Here is a 19,504-nt window from a genome sequence, read left to right on the forward strand (position 1 = left end):
ATTTCAGTTACATCACCCACTTAGATAACAGTAAAAAAAAAATTACAACTGATCAGCATACAATATGCACTGCAGATCTCCTGAGTAGCATAAATAAGTTAATAAACATAGCAAGCATACAGTGACAAATACTACAATATTACAATTACTTTGACCTTTTCCAATGCTCCAATAAACACCATCACGCACTATTAAGGAAGAAGGATAACTCCAAAAATATAAAATATAACGTAATTCAAAAATAATAATTCTGGACTTTATAACCATTTAGGAATGCATAAAATAGAAGTTCGTATGAAGATAACTATGTTTTTTACCAGCTGTCAACCACATTCAATAATCAGATAGCTATGCTTGGCCACCATGACTTGATGATAGATGAACAGAATAGAGAATGAAAATAGTGCAAATCAACCAATAAGTAAAAGAATTTATGCTATTGACTTGTACTAATTTTCAAATAATGCCTTGATGTCACTACCTCCACGCATACATGCCATATGTCACCAGTCTTGTTCTTATGAGGATCCAATGCAACTTCAACCATGCCTCCATATTCACCGACATTTTGCCTAAGCCAATGAGTACTCAAGATATCAAGGCAACAAAGTTCGAGCAATTTGGAATCTTGGATCATAAGAGGACATTTTTCAAAAGCAAAGTAAAAAAGGAATCAAAAAAAAAGGCACCAAAGAGTAAAGAGTAAATGCTAGTAATTTAAATTTGTATATACAGCTATAATTGGTGATTGCTAAAATTCATTCACCAGTCATGCCGAGAACCAAAACTAAAAATGAAGCAAGGCCAACTAACTTATGACTATATTGTTATTTGTTATGAACATGTGTATGGTAAATGTGCAAATTCATGGTTCAAGCTATGACATTGCAACCAGATGGCATGCATGAATCATCAAAAATATGAAGCTAGAGCAGATGTTCATGCTGTCCAATGGCCTCATCAATCTAGGGTTTCTGGGCCCACTTCACCTAGTGTAACAAATAGAGGGCTGGGTCTTGTGTTTAGGAGAGGACCAATCCAGCATTTGTGATTGGTTTTTGGATCCAAAGGCTCACCCTCAATTAATGGTACAGTTCTCCTACTATCATCCGCAACATCACCAACGATTCTAGAAGCTCCTTGAAGTGCCATATCATATGAAGACTTGGACCTACCTTGGGGTCCCATATCTGGTAAGAGACTTTTGGCCAGGGATTTTGAGCTATTATCATGTGTGAGGCATAGGTATGAAGGTTGGGTGTGGTGTGCTTTATCAATAGCAGGTAGGGTCACCTTGCTTCAGCCAATAACAACTGGTCTCTTCATGCCTTTGTCTTACAACTAGGATCTTGTTTATTTACTGGATCATATAGAGGCAGATATGCGGTCATTTTCATGAAGCAGGACCCAAGCACAAGGAAACTTCATCTTGTGGCTTGGCAATGATGTGTGCATGCCACATCACAGTGGACTAGGCATCACAAATCTTTGGCTTTGCAACTGGGAAATATTAGGTAAATTTGTCTCTCAAGTTTTTCCAGTAGCCAAATCATTGGTTAACCATTGCCTACGACAAATATTGCATTGACAACTTGTGATCACTCATATACAATCACCCCCAAAGTCTTCTTGGATATGGAAAGCTCTCTATCACATCAAGGATGACATCTTGCCTCACCTTCATTGGCTTGTGGGTCTGGTGTCTAGGATTCGGTGTTAGCTGAACCCAATTAATCTACAGTCCCACTCCAATAGTAGCCCTCTTGCAGTGATGAGCTTGACCAGATACACTTGTGGGTTCGAGATCTTTGGACAACCGACCATTGGTGGCATGCCAACCTATTTTCCCAGCATTTCCCTGCTCTTGTGGTCCATCACATTTCCAACGACCCATTCCCATGAGGGACTAGCTAAATCGGTTATCTGGGATCCAAGGATAATGAGTTATTTGTCCACCAACTTCAGAGTTTTCTCTAAACCTCAGATGATGTAGCTTCTTCAAAGCCCTATGCATGGGTGTGGAAGCAACCTATTCATCCATGCATAGCCATGTTTTGGTGGAAAGCTACTGGGCATCACCTTTGATGCGCTCCTTTCTAGTGCAACATGGCCTCTTGTCAAGTCCATCATGCATTCTCGGCCACACACAAGAAGAGGACATCAATGAAGAGTGCATCAAGTTTGACATTATACCAACACCTTGTTGGGCTCTGAATGTCAAGGGATGTCATTGTCAAAGCTCATCACCGACCTCTCTCAATACCAATGCCATCTTAATAAGGTTAAATGCAAGGTTCGCAATCTCGGTACCAAACCTCATATCGGTACAATCCTATTATAGTGTTGGCATGCCCAATACAATACCCAGTTCAGTATACCAAGCGTCGCTATACGGTTGGCACGCACTGGTACTAGGATAGCGATATGGCAAACCTAGATTAGATGTCAAGTTGCTATCGTATATGTGAGTTTCCTTAACTAGCAGACCCGAAATGAGGTCTTCCACTCTAGTCAAGCTCCTTCACCGTGGCTTCTTGCTTTGAGAACCATCATCCTCGTTGGTGAATTCATTGCCACTATAGGGACATCTTGCCAAAAATTTATCTAATCCACCTGAATGAAATTTTGTTGTGCTTAATATCTTTAGTTTAATCCATGTCTTTCTTAACTTTATCTATTATCCACAATGCTAGCGCACTAGATTATCCTTGCACCATAAGCAACCAAGCATAACCCAAAACTCTTCCATTTTAGTAGGGTACCCCACTCACTACATATAGAAAATGAATTTTGATGCTCAACTTCTTGATCAATATTAGTTTCCTTTTGTGGAATCATTCAAGGAAAAAGCACGTTGTTGCCGCAGTTTGTATCTGCAGTGTCTCCGAGCCTCTTGCTAAGCTCCGACCAGCCTGGCAAGGTGTCCAGTGGACATATAACGTTATACTAGCTTCCACAACTAGCTCGAGGGGAATACCATCATGGTGATTGACTGGCTTAATCACACACTCAGATTTCCACAATAACACCAAATGCATTGATGCTGTGGGAAGTTATTTACTGTTTAGACTTTTTCACTTCTTATAGGGGTATTCGTGTGTGTATAAGGAGGCAACCCAATTCGTGGACTAGCTCACTCCTTTTGGGGCATCACATGAGGAAGCGAACTTTTGGGATCGTGAATTTCCCTGACAGCTCTTAGATTTTGTGTACATGGACAGAGCTGGCTGCTTGTTCCAGCATGTAGTGTAATTCGCAATTAATTAACAAACCAAAAAAGAATGAAATTTAGAGATACAGTGTCCATATGACAATTTTCGTAAAAAACTAAATATTGTCCAAATACAAGCATGCACCATTAAGATTTAATGAGATGAATCATGCATGAATGCAGATATTAAGCCAGTGATGTTCAATTGTCTTTTAGCTTGAGCTTGCACAAAGTGGTACCAATTTTTTTTTTAACTCAATAAGGTCTTTCATCTTTAAAAGCTTTTCATTGTCTAAGCCACATTCCATCTTTAACTCAGTGAGGTAAAGTCATTTCTGCAGCCATTTCAATGATTTAGATAGTCATATTCAGTATGAAGGAGTGTTTGCTTTACTTTCAGGATATGCAAGTTGTTAACATGAATGGTTCACACCTTCCTTCTTGCAACAATTAAATGTTTTCTTCTCAAGCCCTTTAATTTCATTCACCTGGTTGCCCATAGTTGCCACGCCATTTCTCCTACTCAATCTCAGTATAATATTATTTCAAACACAAAACTAAAATGAAATCATCTCAACTAGTTCTCTGTTACATCCCAAGAACATAGATAACAAGGCCATTCAAGGTAAAATTGGAAGTTCATTTATTAGATCAATGTACTGTTAATCATGAAAGTTATGGAAATGAAAAAAAAAACACAGAGAACATTGATTAAAGGTGGGGGAGGAAAAGAATGTCATGTAACAAAAGCATGTAAAATCTGACTATGTTAAGCAAGCCCAAGCCTTTGGATCTTCACATGCAGCTGATGTTTCGATAGACTGATAATTTTCCTATATCATACTCTAGCATTTAATACATAAACAGCATAAATTCAGCATTTTTTAAGTAAATAAAATTTGTATAGTGAAAGAAACTTATTGGGATTCTCAAAAGCAGATATAGAAAGAGCATAATTTTTTTTGAAAAATAAGCATGTGGAATTGCTACCTCTTTGGAACTGACAAGCAAAGTATGACTGAAGAAGCATGTTGAGAAAAAAGAGCAAAATTTATTCCATCCTCAACTTTTGATGCTCCAAGAGGGAAAGCCTTGCCAGGAGAATATTTCAATGGAATGCCACTTTCCAAAACTGGGGAAGCTTTTTCCTATTGTGGCACTATGATAACGGTCTTAGAAACAGTCCAGCATAAAATTAGCATGCTAAATATTATTTCTTAGACGTAAATAGAAGTGCTCTTGCATTTCATAGTTCGACGACTTATACATAAATAAGTGAAGCATTACCAATGATGCATGCCATTATTACAGATATTGCACACCATGCTTTTCCAATAGAAATATGAAAGTCATAAAATTTAGACATAATTACAAGATTATCTGATCTATCCACAATTTGGGAAGGTTTAGAAATGTCAGACCATATCATTGTCATACAATATGCACCATGTTATCATTTGAACATGGGTATGCATATTCAGCCAAAATGGCATAACACCATGATATGTCGCAGAACCAGTCCATGGTGCCTACAATTTACCTCTGTACAATTACTAAAACCTCCATCTAAGCTTTTTCATTGATTAGGATAGGTTCAAGGAGGACCCTTCTATTCCAGAAATATTTCTCGCACTTCACTGCAATGAAAAACAAGTTGAATCTACTCCATTGCAAGTATCAAATAAAGAAATATATAAATATATATATATGTACGTGTATATATATATATATATATATATATATATATATATATAATATATATATATATATATATATATATATATATATATATATATATATATATATAGAGAGAGAGAGAGAGAGAGAGAGAGAGAGAGAGAGAGATGCAAAGCCCTATTTCCGATAGTTAAATAAGTGATGCTTTTGACTTTAAAATCCTCATAGTTGTTGAATAATCATACTTCAAGGATCATGGAGATGAGAAGAGATATGTGATGAAGTTGGTTCTGCTTCATTTACAAAGTACTCTACTCAAATTACTCATATCAATTATGTCCTTGTTACAATATTGGAAAGATGAGAGTGTGTCATAATTTTTTACCATCAAGATTGTGTTTGATAGTTTATAAGTACAATATGCTAGAATAGTATTATATCCGTTTAGGTTTGGAGTCCAGCCTCATGTGGCTGGGTCCGAACACTGAAGCCATCACTGGCATGAAGAGGAAAAAATTAATCAGACATGCCTTATCTCCTCTGATGAGAAGAGATAGAGTCCAATGCTTCTACGTATCAAATAATTAATCAGACTGTTTCATTCTCATTTACCAATCTCTTTTCTTTCTTCGGTTATCAAAAGATGTCAACCATTGTCTGGACACGACATATGTTCAGATCTAGTATCTGTAGTTAGTATATCCAAAACTGCAATGCCTAGAAATAGCATCTCAGAAGAAGTGATCACCATAAGCACAATCAAGATCCTGATAGCATCAAAAATGTGTACAGTGATTGCAAAAAAAAGGTGAGATAATGAGGAGACTTCAAAAACAAACAAAGGGAAAAATTAACCAGAAAGAAGCCAATAAACTCATCATACCTTCACCATACTTTCTTGAACATGTTGGTCATACACATTTCTGGTTGTACGCTCAACAGGATCTCTTCGTCTTAACTATGTCAAGAATTCTCTTTCCAAATGAGTTGGAAAATAAGATTTAATCAACAAATAGTTATTGAAGAGAAGGGGGAGAGAGAGATGCCTTGCCGAATTTTCTTCGCCACCTGGAAGCTGCTTTGCTCAATCTCACTCTGCATAGCATTAAATAAAACACAAGATAAAATCCCAAAAAAAATACTTCTAGACAAGATATTCCAGCATGTTGCCATTTGCCAAATGTAAGAAGAAACCAAAGGGCATATCAAAAAAGAAACATCAACTTGCTGGAACATTCGAATGCAAAGGAAATAAGTTGGAACATTTCAACACAGAGAAGGAAATAAAGCAAAAGACATATCCAAGAATGAGGGTATTCTGTTGCAGAGGCATCAATGTATTAAAGCATAAACTATAGAAACAACTTCATTACCACCATGCATTGTAATTACAAAGGAACTACTGACTGTAAGCAACTTGTGAGAATTACAAACCTACTAGAACCACCATAGGTAAGGTTTGCATGACTGTCCAAAAACAGACACCAAGCATATTTACCTAAAGAGTGGGCATAGTTTCAGGTTTTCAAACAACACTGATGGCCACATGGAAGCATGTTGTCCCTCAGAATGGAGAAACCATTATTGTTTTAAATATCATTGCAAACAGTTATCTGAAACAATTTATCCCAGCCTTATAGCTCTGGGTGAGCTGCAGAGTTCCAAGCTAGTGGATTGAGGACTTTTGTTCATTCTGATTTTTATGACGAAATATCTTTCCTTTCTTCACAACATCATCTCTCTTGTAGGCTAGCAAGAGACCAGAAAACCAAAAAGTAAAAGCACATAAAATAATTGACCTAGAAAAATATTTCTTATTGTTACAACCCTTTAATGCAAAATGAAAATCATGAGGAACTCATAGACCTAGTTAGCAGCATGAAAGAGTTACACTCCTTTGTCATAATCTCAATTTGATCCACCATTTCATGAGTACTATCTTTTCATGGACAAAGCCTTTACATCAGGATTGCTGCATCAGGACTCAAGACTCAAGAGGATGCCAAACAAAGGGATGTGAAGGAATCAAGGTTCACATCATCAGGAGACAAGGCCTGGTTTGTACAGTATGCACCAATCCAATGACCGTACCAACAAAGGGAGCTGAGCTGAGCCGTATACAAAGAGATATGGCCCCACATCCTTGCTATGGACTTATCTGGCTTTCAAAATCTGGTTTCACATTCTTATAATGTTTCTAGTCTTAAAGCTGTTTTTGAGTTGTTTGACCTAGTCATGGTCTTCTATGCATGTCAAAATCAGTAGCACCATTTTCTTGATATATAACTTTATACCAAGGCTTGAAGAGCAAATTCATTACAGCAAGGTTCATTGTCTCAGTACTTAAACCCATATGGTACCATGTTGGTGCAGCATCAATATGTCCAATACTGGGGTTGATTCGACATACTAAATCCCGGTTCGGTACCAGTATGGTATGGTATAACACACACAGTACAAGATGGTACATGCCGGTAAGGCAAACCATGAATTACACACATGTTTCATTAGTGCATTCACCTTATGTTGTGTGATCAAATAACATCTACAAACACTATCACAATTTTAATTACAATGTAGATAACTGGTCAAAAAGGTTTTGTGAACGCATTTATCTATCTCCATAAATGGTGTTTAATTACATAAAAATATACTTGTACTTTTTTCAAATACTAATCTTTAATTTTTAAATAATTAATTCAAATTATCATATCTCTAAATTCAAAGTAATTTTTAAATTAATTTTTAAGATCTTCTGTAGATTGGTCTCATGCACACAACAGATAAAAAAATCAACCTAAAAAGAGGTGCTTTCATCAGGTTGACTTGAAATTTACACTAATTTCAGACTTAGGTGAAACGGAGCATGGATAAGTCACATCCATCATGATCCAATTTTTTGTTGAATATGCACATCACTAGCACGGACAAAAAACCAATGTTCGCCAACTCAAAACTGGACTCGTACCAGTCAGTTGGCGATACAGGTTGGTATGTGCCTGTACTGGACCGTACCAGACTTGAACCGATACGAAAACAAATGCAGGAGAAAGGGAGAACCAAAGAGGAAAAGAGAGAAAGGGGAGAGGGAGAGAGAGGAAGGAAAGGAAAGGGAGGCCGGCAAAGACGCCAATGATGGCCACCGAAGGGCCATAAAGACCCTCGAAGGGCCGCAAAGGCCTTCAGGGCTCCAGCCTTCTCTACGAGAGAAAAATAGAGAGAGAGATAGAGAGAGATGGAGGAGGAAGAGGAATAGATCAAGGGAAAGGTGACAGGAAGGCCATCGGAGGGCTACTAAGGCCCCCGAACGGCAAAAATCAACCCCATCACATTCCCTCAGTTCATTCCTCTCCCTCCCCCTCTTTATCTCTCTCTATCCTTCTCTCACGAAGGAGAGCGAAGCCTCAAAGGCTTCGATGGCCTTGGTAGGCCACCACCAACCTTTTTGTTATGGGAACGGGCCAAGAATCGCGTTAAGGGATGACGAACGAGAAAATCATCCTCCAAAGTGGATGATTTTGCCTTGTTAATGTTATGTCCTTTCTTTGCAGAACCTATCATGAGAGTGGATGGACGCTCATTTGAGGGAACCCCACAAACCTCATGCTTTCTTTTTTTGAAGAAAATTCTACTTGAATGTTTTATCCATCAACTGAGGTTTTAAATAGACATGAATACAACGAAATTGAAATGTAACACAATCCCATAGGAATAGGACTTCTGAGCATAACAACAAGACAGCTCAATAAAGTCTTTATTTGAAACATAAGTAGTTCGCCTCGAGCAGAATCCTTGATCAGATCTTCATGCAGCAAAATTCAGAACCAACTTAACCTCCTGCTGTGCTGGCATAATTCCCTCCTTCCCATGCACGATATCTACGGCCTTCTTCCTAACTCTACGCTGATAAGTTTGCCCCACAAATGCATCCCTAGGACCCTAACATCACTCCCCGCTTGGACAAAGAGCTTGTCCTCAAGCTCAAAGGAAGGATAGGCAGCCCAGAATGAAGATACAGATTCCCACGTAGCATCAGTCTCTGGGTAGCCCTGCCCAAGAACCAGTACTTCCCAATGTCCACAGTTCAATTGGGCACACAAAATGGAGGCAAGCTGTGGAGTCACACGGCGATCAACTATGGAAGGTAAGGGAGGTGTGGAAGTAGGAGGATCACCATGGTATGGCTGGAGAAGGGAGACATGAAAAATGTCATGAAGCTTGGCATTGGGTGGTAGAGCTAGCTGGTATGTGACTGATCCCACCAAATGGAGAACTTGGTAAGGACCAAAATACCTTGGAGTGAGCTTGGTTCTTCTGAGACCCGCAATTGACATTTGCCTGTAAGGTTGCAAACGCAACCAAACCCATGCACCTAAAGCAAAACTAAGGTCTTGCCTCCCCTTGTCATACTGAACCTTCATACGGTGTTGGGCTTGCTGAAGGCATTCCCCGAATGAGTTGCAGCACCTCATCACGATCCTGGAGAGCCTGATCCATAGCATCAACTTTAGAGGATCCAGAGACGTAAGAAAGAAGTCGAGGTGGATCCCTTCCATAGACCACTCGGAATGGTGTACTGCAGAGAGAAGAGTGGAACAAGATGTTATAACAGTATTCAGCCCATGGAATCCAATCCACCCATCGCCTTGGCTTGTCACCAACCAAGCATCGCAGATACATTTCGACGGTGCGATTGACCACCTCAGTTTGCCCATCTGTCTAAGGATAATAAGTAGAGGAGAGAGTTATCTTGGAACAAATGGAACAACTCTCGTCAAAAATGGCTTGTAAAGACCACATCCCAATCACTCACAATAGACTCAGGGAGGCCATGCAACCGAAAAATTTTAGAGAAAAAGACATGCACAACCGAGGTAGCTGTGTACGGGTGAGCTAATGGATGAAATGGACATATTTGGAGAACCTATCAACCACCACAAAGAGCACTGTTTTGCCTCCTGACTTCGGAAGACCATCAATAAAATCTATGGAAATATTAGATCAAATATGATGAGGGTTATCCAGAGGCTGTAGCAAACCTGCAGGATGCAGAAGCTCCACCTTGTTCCTTTGACAAACCGAATAAGCTACCACATATTCTCTAACCGTGGACTTCATCCCATGCCAATAAAAGTCCTGTTGAGCCCTTTGGAGCATCTTTTGAATCTCTTCATGGGCTCCATCATGTGCTACCGCCAAAACAGAAGATATCAAAGGTGATGAAGAAAATAAATAGACACGATCCCTGAGTAAACAAGGCCCTCGTGCACCAACCAGGGACCCTCCTCTTGGCCCTGCAAAATGCGATCCCTCAGCATCTTCAAAGACTCTGTGGCTTCCACCTCTTCCCGCACCGAATCGAACAAAGGGACGACCGACATGGATAGGGCACAGCATTGCTCCAGCTCAGTGTCGCGTCGTGAAAGAGCATCCGCAGCCTTGTTGAGAAGACCCGCCTGGTAATCCACCCAGAAATCAAAGCCTAGAAGCTTGCTCACCCAATGCTGCTGTGAAGGAGTTGTAAGATGCCGCTCTAGCAAGTATTTAAGGCTATAATGGTCAGTTTTAACGACGAAGGACCGACCCCAAAGATAAGGCCTCCAATGTTGCATAGCCATGGCTAGCCCAATCAATTCCCACTCATCCGCTGCCAGCTTGTGATGCCGGTCCGCTAGTTTCCTGCCATACAAGGCCACTGGCTGCCCTTTTGAAAACCGCCCCTACACTGCCACCTGAAGCATCACACTCAACAACAAAGTTATCGAAGAAGTCAGGTAACCTTAAGACTAGAGCTTTTGTCAAGGCTGTCTTCAAGGACTGAAATGCAGCTGCCATGGCTTCGCTTCACTGGAATGAATTTTTGCGCAACAATGCAGCCAGAGGAGCTGCGATGGTGCCATATCCCTTCACAAATTTGCGGTAGTAACCCGCAAGGCCCAGAAACCCCCTTAAAGCCTTAACTGAATGCGGTGTAGGCCATTCCAAGATTGCTTGGACCTTCTCTTTATCCATGGACACCCCAGCTTCGGTGATCACATGTCCAAGGTAAGCAACTTGTGGCTCTCCAAATGAACATTTTGATTTTTTGAGAAAGAGGTGATGACTTCACAACAGCTCAAAGACAATTCGCAGGTGATGGAGGTGCTCTTCCCATGACTTGCTGTAAACCAAAATGTCATCAAAAAAACAACAAAATGAACTTGCGAAGGTATTGCTGGAATACCTCATTCATAAGGGCCTGAAATGTTGACAAGGCATTTGTTAAGCCAAATGGCATAACCAGGAATTCGAAATGCCCATGGTGTCCTGAAAGCAGTCTTCTCCACATCCGCCTTGTCCATTCGCACTTGATGACACCCAGAACGAAGGTCCAACTTGGAAAAGTACCTAGCACCATGAAGTTCATCAAGAAGCTCCCCCACCACGGAAATTGAGAATTTATCTTTCACTGTACGGGCATTAAGCTCTCAGTAATCTATGCAAAATCGCAATGTTCCATCCCATTTTGGTACCAACAGCATGGGAGAGGAAAATGGTGATCGGCTAGGCTGAATGATCCCTTGCCGAAGCATGGTGTCACATTGCTTATCAATCTCATCTTTTTGAAGGTGCGGATATCGATAAGGCCGAACCACCACCGGACTGGTTCCTGGGAGCAAACAAATTTGATGGTCGCAGTTCCGAATTGGGGGCAAATCTGTGGGCTCCTTAAAAGATCAGAAAACTCGGTTACAAGCTCCCCTAGCTGAGATAATGTCTCTGGCTCTTTCTGCATAGTCAGCACCTTTGGTCCTCCTTGAGACTGATTCCCATGCAACATGAGATGCCTCCCTACAACTTGGAAAATCATAGTCAGAGAAGAGAAGTCCCATAATATGGCCCTAGGGTTTCCAGCCACTTGACCCTTAGGACAAGATCAAAGCCTCCCAACGGTATGACATACAAATCTGCCACAATTGAGTCAGATTCAACTTGAAGGGAAACTTCTCTACACAAGTCCCTTGCTTGGGATTTTTTCACCATTAACCACCAAGACTTGCAGTCCTTCATGACGCTGCAAAGGCAAATTTAGGCCGGTGAAACGCTACTTCACTGATGAAGTTGTGTAATGCTACCCGAGTCGACCAGAACCAATAGTGGCCAGCCTCCAACTCTAGCCCTTAGCGGCATGGTGTGAGAATGATGCTTCTTAGAGATGGCATGAAGAGAAAATTCGGGCTCCTTTTCTTCCGCTTGTTCCTCAACTCCTTCATTCTCGGGCCAATCTTCCATCTTGAGCCAAAAAAGTCTTTTGCATTGGTGACCAAAAGAGTAAGGTTCATCACAGTTAAAGCACAAACCTTTTGCACGGCGTTCCGCCATCTCCGACCGTGTGTCTCTTGAAGAACGGTGCTGGGGTGCTCCTAACGCTGCTTGTTGCCGCACTATGTGGGGGTTTGGTCATGCGAGACGAGGCAGGGGCTGCAAATGATCCCGACCTCTCCACAGACCAGGTCGATGAAATCCGCCTGCTACTCCCGGTGGTGCCCCCTTGATGTCTCCTCTCAAATGCCCTTGCTAAGCTCATGGCAGTAACTAAATTGGGTGGGTTTTGAAGTTCCACGTCTACTTTTAGTCCCTCTGACAGCCCGACAGTAAACAAATCAACTTGCTGGTTTGGTTGCACCGTGGTGGCTCAGGCGAGTAAGGCTTGAAACTGCTATTCGTAGTCATCCACCGAATCAGTCTGTTTGAGATTGACCAATTCGCCCAGAGGGTTGCTCCGGAGCGGTGGACCAAACCTCATATGGCAGTAGCTTTTAAACGTGTCCCAAGATAGATCAGGTTCTTCGAGCTCAATTCGATAATAAAACCAAAGCTGAGCGTTCCCAGACATGTGAAATGCAACCAGCCCAACCTTATCAGCTTCATTAGTCCGTTGACTCCGAAAAACTATTCACAACAATTAAGCCATCCCAAAGGGTCATCAGAACCATCATAAGTAGGAAAATCTAGTTTGGCATACCTAGGAATGAGATTTACACCCTGTCGTTCCTCAGCTTGGTGACGAGGGCATGCTAACTATTACTACTCCCTGTGTCATACCCAATGTGGGGATCGAGAGTATTCTTCTTCTGCATCTCTAATAGATGGTGGGCTAATTCTTCCATTCGGGCATCAGACTGTTGTCGTTGGGCCTCCATTCGCTGCTCCATTCATTGCTCCATTCGTTGGAGGAGGACCTCCAGCCGATCTTGATTGTTGATGAGTTCTCCCATAACGCCTTGCTCTGATACCAAGATGTTATGGGAACGGGCCAAGGATCGCGTTAAGGGATGACGAACGGGATAATCTTCCTCCGAAATGGATGATTTTGCCTTGTTAATGTTACGCCCTTTCTTTGTGGAACCTACCGTGAGAGTGGGTGGGGGCTTGTCTGAGGGAACCCCACAAACCTTGTGCTTTCTATTTTTGAAGAAAATTCTACTTGAATGTCTTATTCATCAACTGAGGCTTTAAATAGACATGAATACAATGAAATTAAAATATAACACAATCCCATAGGAATAGGACTTCTGAGCGTAACAACAAGATAGCTCAGCAAGTCTTTATTTGAAACATAAGCAAGTAGTTCGCCTTGAGCAGAATCCTTGACCAAATCCTGATACAGCAAAATCTAAAACCAACTTAACCTCCTGCTGTGCTGGCATAATTCCCTCCTTCCCATGCACAGTATCTGCGCCCTTCTTCCTGACTCGATGCTGATAAGTTTGCCCCACAAATGCATCCCTAACACTTTTCCTCTCCTTTTGTCCCCCTCTCTCTTCCTCTCTTTCCTTCTCTCTTGCTTCATTTTCACCGGCATTCTGAATCGAATGCCCAAACCGCACTAACAAACTGACTGTACAATTTGGTACGCTCCGAACTGTCCCGTTCGGATTGGTTCGGCATTCCATGCATGAAACCATTTCTCCAAAAAAATTGTAGCTTAATATTATCTAAAAATTAATTTTTATGAAAAATAATTCAATATATTGAAAGCTAAAATAATTATTGAGGTGGGGATGTAGATCAATGCTCTCTTAATAACATATCCGAAAATCAGCCAAAAAAGCACCATTTTTCTTGGTTGTTTTCAGATTTACATTAGTTTTATTTGCAGATTTCGAGGTTCAATCCACAACACCCAAATTTGTTTAATATTAATTTCATGTTCTAAGAATAAATTTAAAGAGCAAACAAGTTCTATTAAAATTTTAATAGAGTTTTCCTTTGATTTTTCCAATTAAATACAATATTTTGATTAGATTTTTAGTGAGTTACAAAAAAGGTTTTAGCAACACCATTGCCCAACTAGAAGGAATTTCCAGTTCCAAAATTGCAAATTTGAGGGATGATTCAACACAAAATCAACCCTAAGCATTGTCCCCCTTCCTCTTTCTTCTACCTTCAAATAGTGGAAAAGAAGAAGAGAGTGGACATAAAATCCCATCCTCAAAGATACTTGGGCATAGCTCTTGGTTCTCATTTGAATGAGTTTGTTCGAGGCAAACGAAGCTCAAGCCACGCCCAACCACTCAACCTAGGTCTAGCAGTTTGGGTGGTAAATACCCCGACACCTATAAGCCATTTCACCTTCAATTCAATACAAATCAACCAGTTTTCCAAATTCAGGAAGGGACACTAATTTACTTATCCAAACAAAAGCTATAAGAAAAAAAGTCAAACACCCTTACATGTGCATAGCATTACAGTCTACTTCTACTTTTTTTATGTCAATCAATAAAAGTAATAGGGTGTCAAACTGAAAAAATCGACTACAATATACGTGGAATCAGGCATCATAAGAAGGGGCACCAAGCATCTCTTCTAGACTCATGAAGGGATCCAGAATGACTAATTCATACCAAACTCCCTATAGGTTGTCTCGATCCTTTGGCTCTACACCATAATGTCTAATAGGTCATTAGTTCAGATCTTCTTCCATTGCAGCAACAGACTCTCAAATATGTCCTATATCCAATTGTGTCACAAATTTGTATGTTTGACATAGACATGATATGTCTTATTCCTACTTGTGTATTCAGCACCTTGATCAATACAATGAACCAAAAAACAATATGGTTCCAAAATAAGAGAAAATGTTTTGATACAGAGCCACATTTTGTTTACTTAGTTGTTCATAGTTTATAAACCATTATGGTTGAAAGAGCTACATACTAATATAAAATTTGAAACTGACTGCCATCAAATAGTTTCCAATATAAAAGAGAATGTATACTCAAAAATATTCTTCCTGATGCCAATGTCATCAGCATTATGATCATCTGATGCCATCTAAAATGAGTTTGACAGCTCCAAGCGATAATTGTTGTTTAATTGTCATGTTATATTTTAATTACCTGAGAATTATACTACCAGCTTCCGTCATGTTTGGCATTTGGCAGAAAGATCAACATGAAACATCCTCTCCCCGCCCCCCCTACCTCCCCACCCCAAAAAAACGAAAAGAAAAGAAAAAACACACAGACACACACACACACAGAGAGCGAGGTTTTGCTTCTTTCTCTCAATAACCGAGAATGTTTGACCAATTCCAATGCAAGTCACCCAGCAAATATGCTACTCCACCAAGTTCTGTCTTGAGTTGTTCAAGTGAAAAGTCCGCTTAGTCAACCAATTTACCAGCAAATGCCTCAATCATTCACATCGCTCAAAATAAACACCGTATCATGGTAACCAAAAAACAGCATATTCCAAGAGGCATACAAAATTTCAACCAGCGGATGAAGTATCAATGCCTATACCTATACCAATACCTTCCCAATGCAGTATGGCCTGACATAATTAAGTACTGTAACTACACTTGGCGCACCTGTTGGTGCCAGCATAGTAAAATAAAGGTGCAGTACCATGTACAGGTATACACCAATATGCTACACTACGGTATCGATACAGTACACCGTACACCTCTTGGTGCCAGCATTGTAGAGTAGAGGTAAAATGTCGGTAGCACATTATGTACGCTAGGTGTGACGATACCAGTACGATCCAGTATAACCACCACAGAGCAATATAAATGGTACTTAAATCGTTGACTTCAACTGTACACCAACATCCATTCACTCCAGCACATCTAAGCCTTACTCCAAATCACCGTCTGTCATCACATTTCTCTTTTAAAGCTGCAAATTGCTCGGTCAGAACCCTATGTTTCAGTTCTCTCTAACCTTGTGAAGACCCATACTCCTTCAGAAGGCTAAAATCTTGAAAATACTCGGTCATAAGATATAGGAACACTATCCGATTCTAGGCAGGACTAAAACCAAATGGGTTCAGAGATTCAAATAAAACACAAGCAAATCCATATAACTCCAACACCCCACGGAGTTATAAATTAGATTGGTCGCCCATCATTTCCTTCAAAAAGAGAAAAAGAAAAACACCCACAGAACCAATTCAAAAGAATCAGAATCCAAGTACAGATCCAAAGTCCCATCAAAAAATCCAGAATAAATTAATTCGAACAGAGGAAAAGACAGAAACCGGAAAACGTTACCCCATTTCGAATCGGAATGGAGGCGAATAACGAAGCGCCGAAGGCCCGGAGAGAAAAGCCGCGGATGCGAGCAGTCGAGCATCGCTTCTAGTACTGGAACCGAACCCCGGCGAAGCCTTTATTCCTTGGCCTAGGACTGGGAAAAGAAGAGATTCCATGAAAGAAAGAAAAAGAGAGAGAGAAAGAAAAAGAGCCCAAAAGAGAGAAGAAAAGAATGAGCGAAGGATTATATTCTGACGTACAAAAAAGGGGATCGGATTCCGAGACCGGCCCCAGGAGGACGGGTGGCGGAGTGGTTTGCCTTGCTAAACGTGACAACCCACGTGGGCTGTGTGGACACGCGTGCGGTTGTGGTTTTTTAACCTCACACATAAATAAATTTCTTTTAATAAATTAAATTACAGTGATCTCCCCCAAAATTTGAGATAATTACATATTCTATACAAAATCTTAAAAATTTATATTTTTAAAATTTTGTTACCCTCTTTCAAAAAATATTTCAACCTTTTATTATTTATATATTTCCGACGGTTAGATGAAAGATATATCATCCGGATTTTAATAAATTAAAATATTTATATATATAATTGATAAATATTTTAAAAATCAAAAATATTTTAATATTAAATTGATAATAATTTTTATAATTAAATTAAATTTTTTTTCAAAATTTTTTTCTAACCAGCAAAGACGAAGGAGCCGTGGGTGAAGGAGCCGCGATCGCCAGTGGAGGGGTGATCGTGGGTGGAGAACCCGTGAGTGCACGAAGGGCGCGAACAACACACGGAAGCTGCGAGAATATGGGAGGGGGGAATGCGGGTGCGTGCAGAGGGCACCGAGGGAGGTGGGGGTAGGAGGTTGTGGATCGAGGGCAGAGGATCGACAGGCACTTTGGGTGAAGGGGAGGGGACCACGGGCGGATGGAGGGATGGACAAGCCGTGGGTGAGCACGAGATGCAAAGAAGTCACTGATGGAGGGAGATGGAGGAGCCGCGGACCGAAAGCTGAGAAGAAAGAGTTGTGGGTAGAGGACCATTCGAAGCAGTCGAGATGGCATCGGAAAGTGAGCATGGGCATGGAGAAGCAGAAGGAGGGAGACTAGTGGAGGAACCATGAAAAAGAAAGAAAAAAAATAAAATAATATTTTTTAAAAAATATAAAATTATAATATATAATATTTATAATATTTTTTATAATAAAATATTATAAAAAATATCATAGTAAAATTACTATCTAACTTTTACTATATACATCAATACATGACTTCATTGAATAATTTTTTTGTTAAATAAATTATCAATATATCTGATAATTTTTATTAATATTATTATTATTATTTAATTTTTCAAAAAAATTAAAATATTTTATAATTTATTTTTTTAATTTTAATTTTTTATACTTGATGTGGAGGTTATATATACATTCGAATTGTTGGATGGGGTCGCGTAATTATCTCAACAAGAGAGGTTAGGATAATTTACTTTATACTATCTTATATATGGCTATTAAGTCAACCAGATCTCACCGTTTCACGAGCATCTCGGCTTCCGGAGGGCGTACGTGGCCGGGAAAAAACGAAAAGAAGAGTTCACGACCTTGAAGTGGGATACATGGAGTGCAGCTTAGGTAAGGAAATTTGTATCTTTGCGCTGGCCTTCTCACCATCAGATGTCAGGCAAGGCTGGTTCAAACAGATAATATGCAGCTTTTTACCAAAAAAAAACAGATAATGTGAAGCTTTAAGGAAGCTCTTCTGCTTTGTACTCGTTTGAGTGATTGTGGTAGATGATACTTCTGGCTAAATTCTAGAATCATCAAACAAAAGCATTGAAAACTAAGCGGAAAGCATGTTGTCTGCTAAATTCTCTCTTGAGAAGCTATGGGAGAAAAATGCATGCCTAGAAAGGAAGGAAAGGAAGTAACGATGGCAGTGAAAAGTTGAAAACTTAAATAGATGGATGCACATGCATCTATATCGCCATTGTGCATGGGATATTGTGATTGGATTTAAACTGTCGAGATATATTCAAATATCAAATGTCATATCATCCAACTAAAAAAAAAAAAATTAAAGGTAATTAAGGGTTCGTTTGAGAGTACTTTACCTAATTAATTTAAAAAAAATTATTTATAAAAATAATCTAATTTTTAACTTATTTATCAAAATGATATAAACAGGATAAAACGTCATTCAAAATGACGTTTTTTGATGTCCACATCACCATCCTATTCCACCTATTTTCTGTATGAATGAAAAAAATAAAAATAAAAATAAAATCATCAAATCAAATGGTGTTTTAAAAAATATCATTTTATTTGAAAATTTTAATTTTTTCCAAAAAAAATAATAAAAAAATAAAAATTATAATTTTAAATTTATAAAAAAATAAAAATTATAATTTTGATTAAAATTAAAATCATCATTTCAAATTAGTATTTCCATTTCAAATTATCTTTTTAAAAAATATCTGAAAAAAAATTAGTGTAAAAAAATAAAAAATACCATTAAAAAAATTGAAAAAAATAAAAATTATAATTCTAAAGTTTAAGAAAATAAAAATTTTAATTTTAATTCAAATAAAAATCATCATTTCAAATTACAATCTCCGTTTCAAATTATTTTTTTAAAAAATATCATAAAAGAAGAAAAAATTGAGAAAAAAATAAAAATTATAATTTTGAATAAATTTTAAAAAATAAAAATTCTAATTTTAATTCAAATAAAAAATATCATTTTAAATTATTTTCTCCATTTAAAATTAATTTTTTAAAAAATATATCAAAAAAAATTTTAAAAAATTAAAAAAGTAAAAAATATTATAAAAAAGAAAAAATGAGAACGAAATGAGAAAAAAATAAAAATTATAATTTTAAATTTAAAAAATAAAAATTTTAATTTTAATTAAAATAAAAAACATCATTTCAAATTACTTTCCCCATTTCAAATTAATTTTTTTAAAAAAATATTTCAAAAAAAATAAAAAATAAAAAAATAAAAAGTGCCATAAAAAAATAAAAAAAGAAAAATTATAATTTTAAATTTAAAAAAATAAAATTTTTAATTTTAATTAAAATAA

The 19,504-nt window shown here is 38.6% G+C and overlaps 2 protein-coding genes across 7 annotated transcripts in view; both read right to left on the bottom strand.

The window, feature by feature from the left end:
• LOC140853319 (isoamylase 3, chloroplastic-like) overlaps nt 1–16,646 on the bottom strand; it is an 18,913-nt gene extending 2,267 nt beyond the window's left edge. The window contains exons 1-5 of the mRNA XM_073247792.1: nt 16,428–16,646; nt 5,935–5,983; nt 5,772–5,846; nt 4,202–4,359; nt 482–572 (exon numbers count right to left, since the gene is read on the bottom strand). Coding sequence (XP_073103893.1) covers nt 482–572; nt 4,202–4,359; nt 5,772–5,846; nt 5,935–5,983; nt 16,428–16,585 — 531 coding nt within the window. The 5' untranslated portion in view covers nt 16,586–16,646. The remainder of the gene's footprint in view (nt 1–481; nt 573–4,201; nt 4,360–5,771; nt 5,847–5,934; nt 5,984–16,427) is intronic.
• Nucleotides 8,496–11,360, bottom strand: LOC140853344 (uncharacterized). Of its 6 annotated transcripts, none has more exons than XM_073247852.1 (3): nt 11,112–11,360; nt 9,928–11,048; nt 8,496–9,464 (listed from the first exon to the last, which is right to left on the bottom strand). In XM_073247852.1, the coding sequence occupies exons 2-3, from the start codon at nt 10,283–10,285 to the stop codon at nt 8,767–8,769; spliced, it is 1,056 nt and encodes a 351-aa protein (XP_073103953.1). In that variant the 5' UTR covers nt 10,286–11,048; nt 11,112–11,360; the 3' UTR covers nt 8,496–8,766. The 6 variants fall into 6 exon arrangements, with proteins under 6 accessions (XP_073103953.1, XP_073103955.1, XP_073103952.1 ...); XM_073247854.1 differs by having other exon boundaries at nt 9,928–10,344; nt 10,473–11,360; XM_073247851.1 differs by having other exon boundaries at nt 9,928–10,392; nt 10,473–11,360.
• Nucleotides 16,647–19,504: the final 2,858 nt, after the last annotated feature.

The sequence above is a fragment of the Elaeis guineensis genome, chromosome 13 (genome assembly GCF_000442705.2).
Source record: "Elaeis guineensis isolate ETL-2024a chromosome 13, EG11, whole genome shotgun sequence".
Classification (NCBI taxonomy): Eukaryota; Viridiplantae; Streptophyta; class Magnoliopsida; order Arecales; family Arecaceae; genus Elaeis; species Elaeis guineensis.

Bases quoted from the DNA above. Each gene is read 5' to 3' on its own strand.
- LOC140853344 (XM_073247852.1), bottom strand. From the start codon at position 10,285: ATGCTGTGCCCTATCCATGTCGGTCGTCCCTTTGTTCGATTCGGTGCG. The intron at 9,465-9,927 runs GTTTGCTACAGC...TTCTCTCTGCAG, and splicing joins GGAGCTTCTGCATCCTGCAG to TACACCATTCCGAGTGGTCT.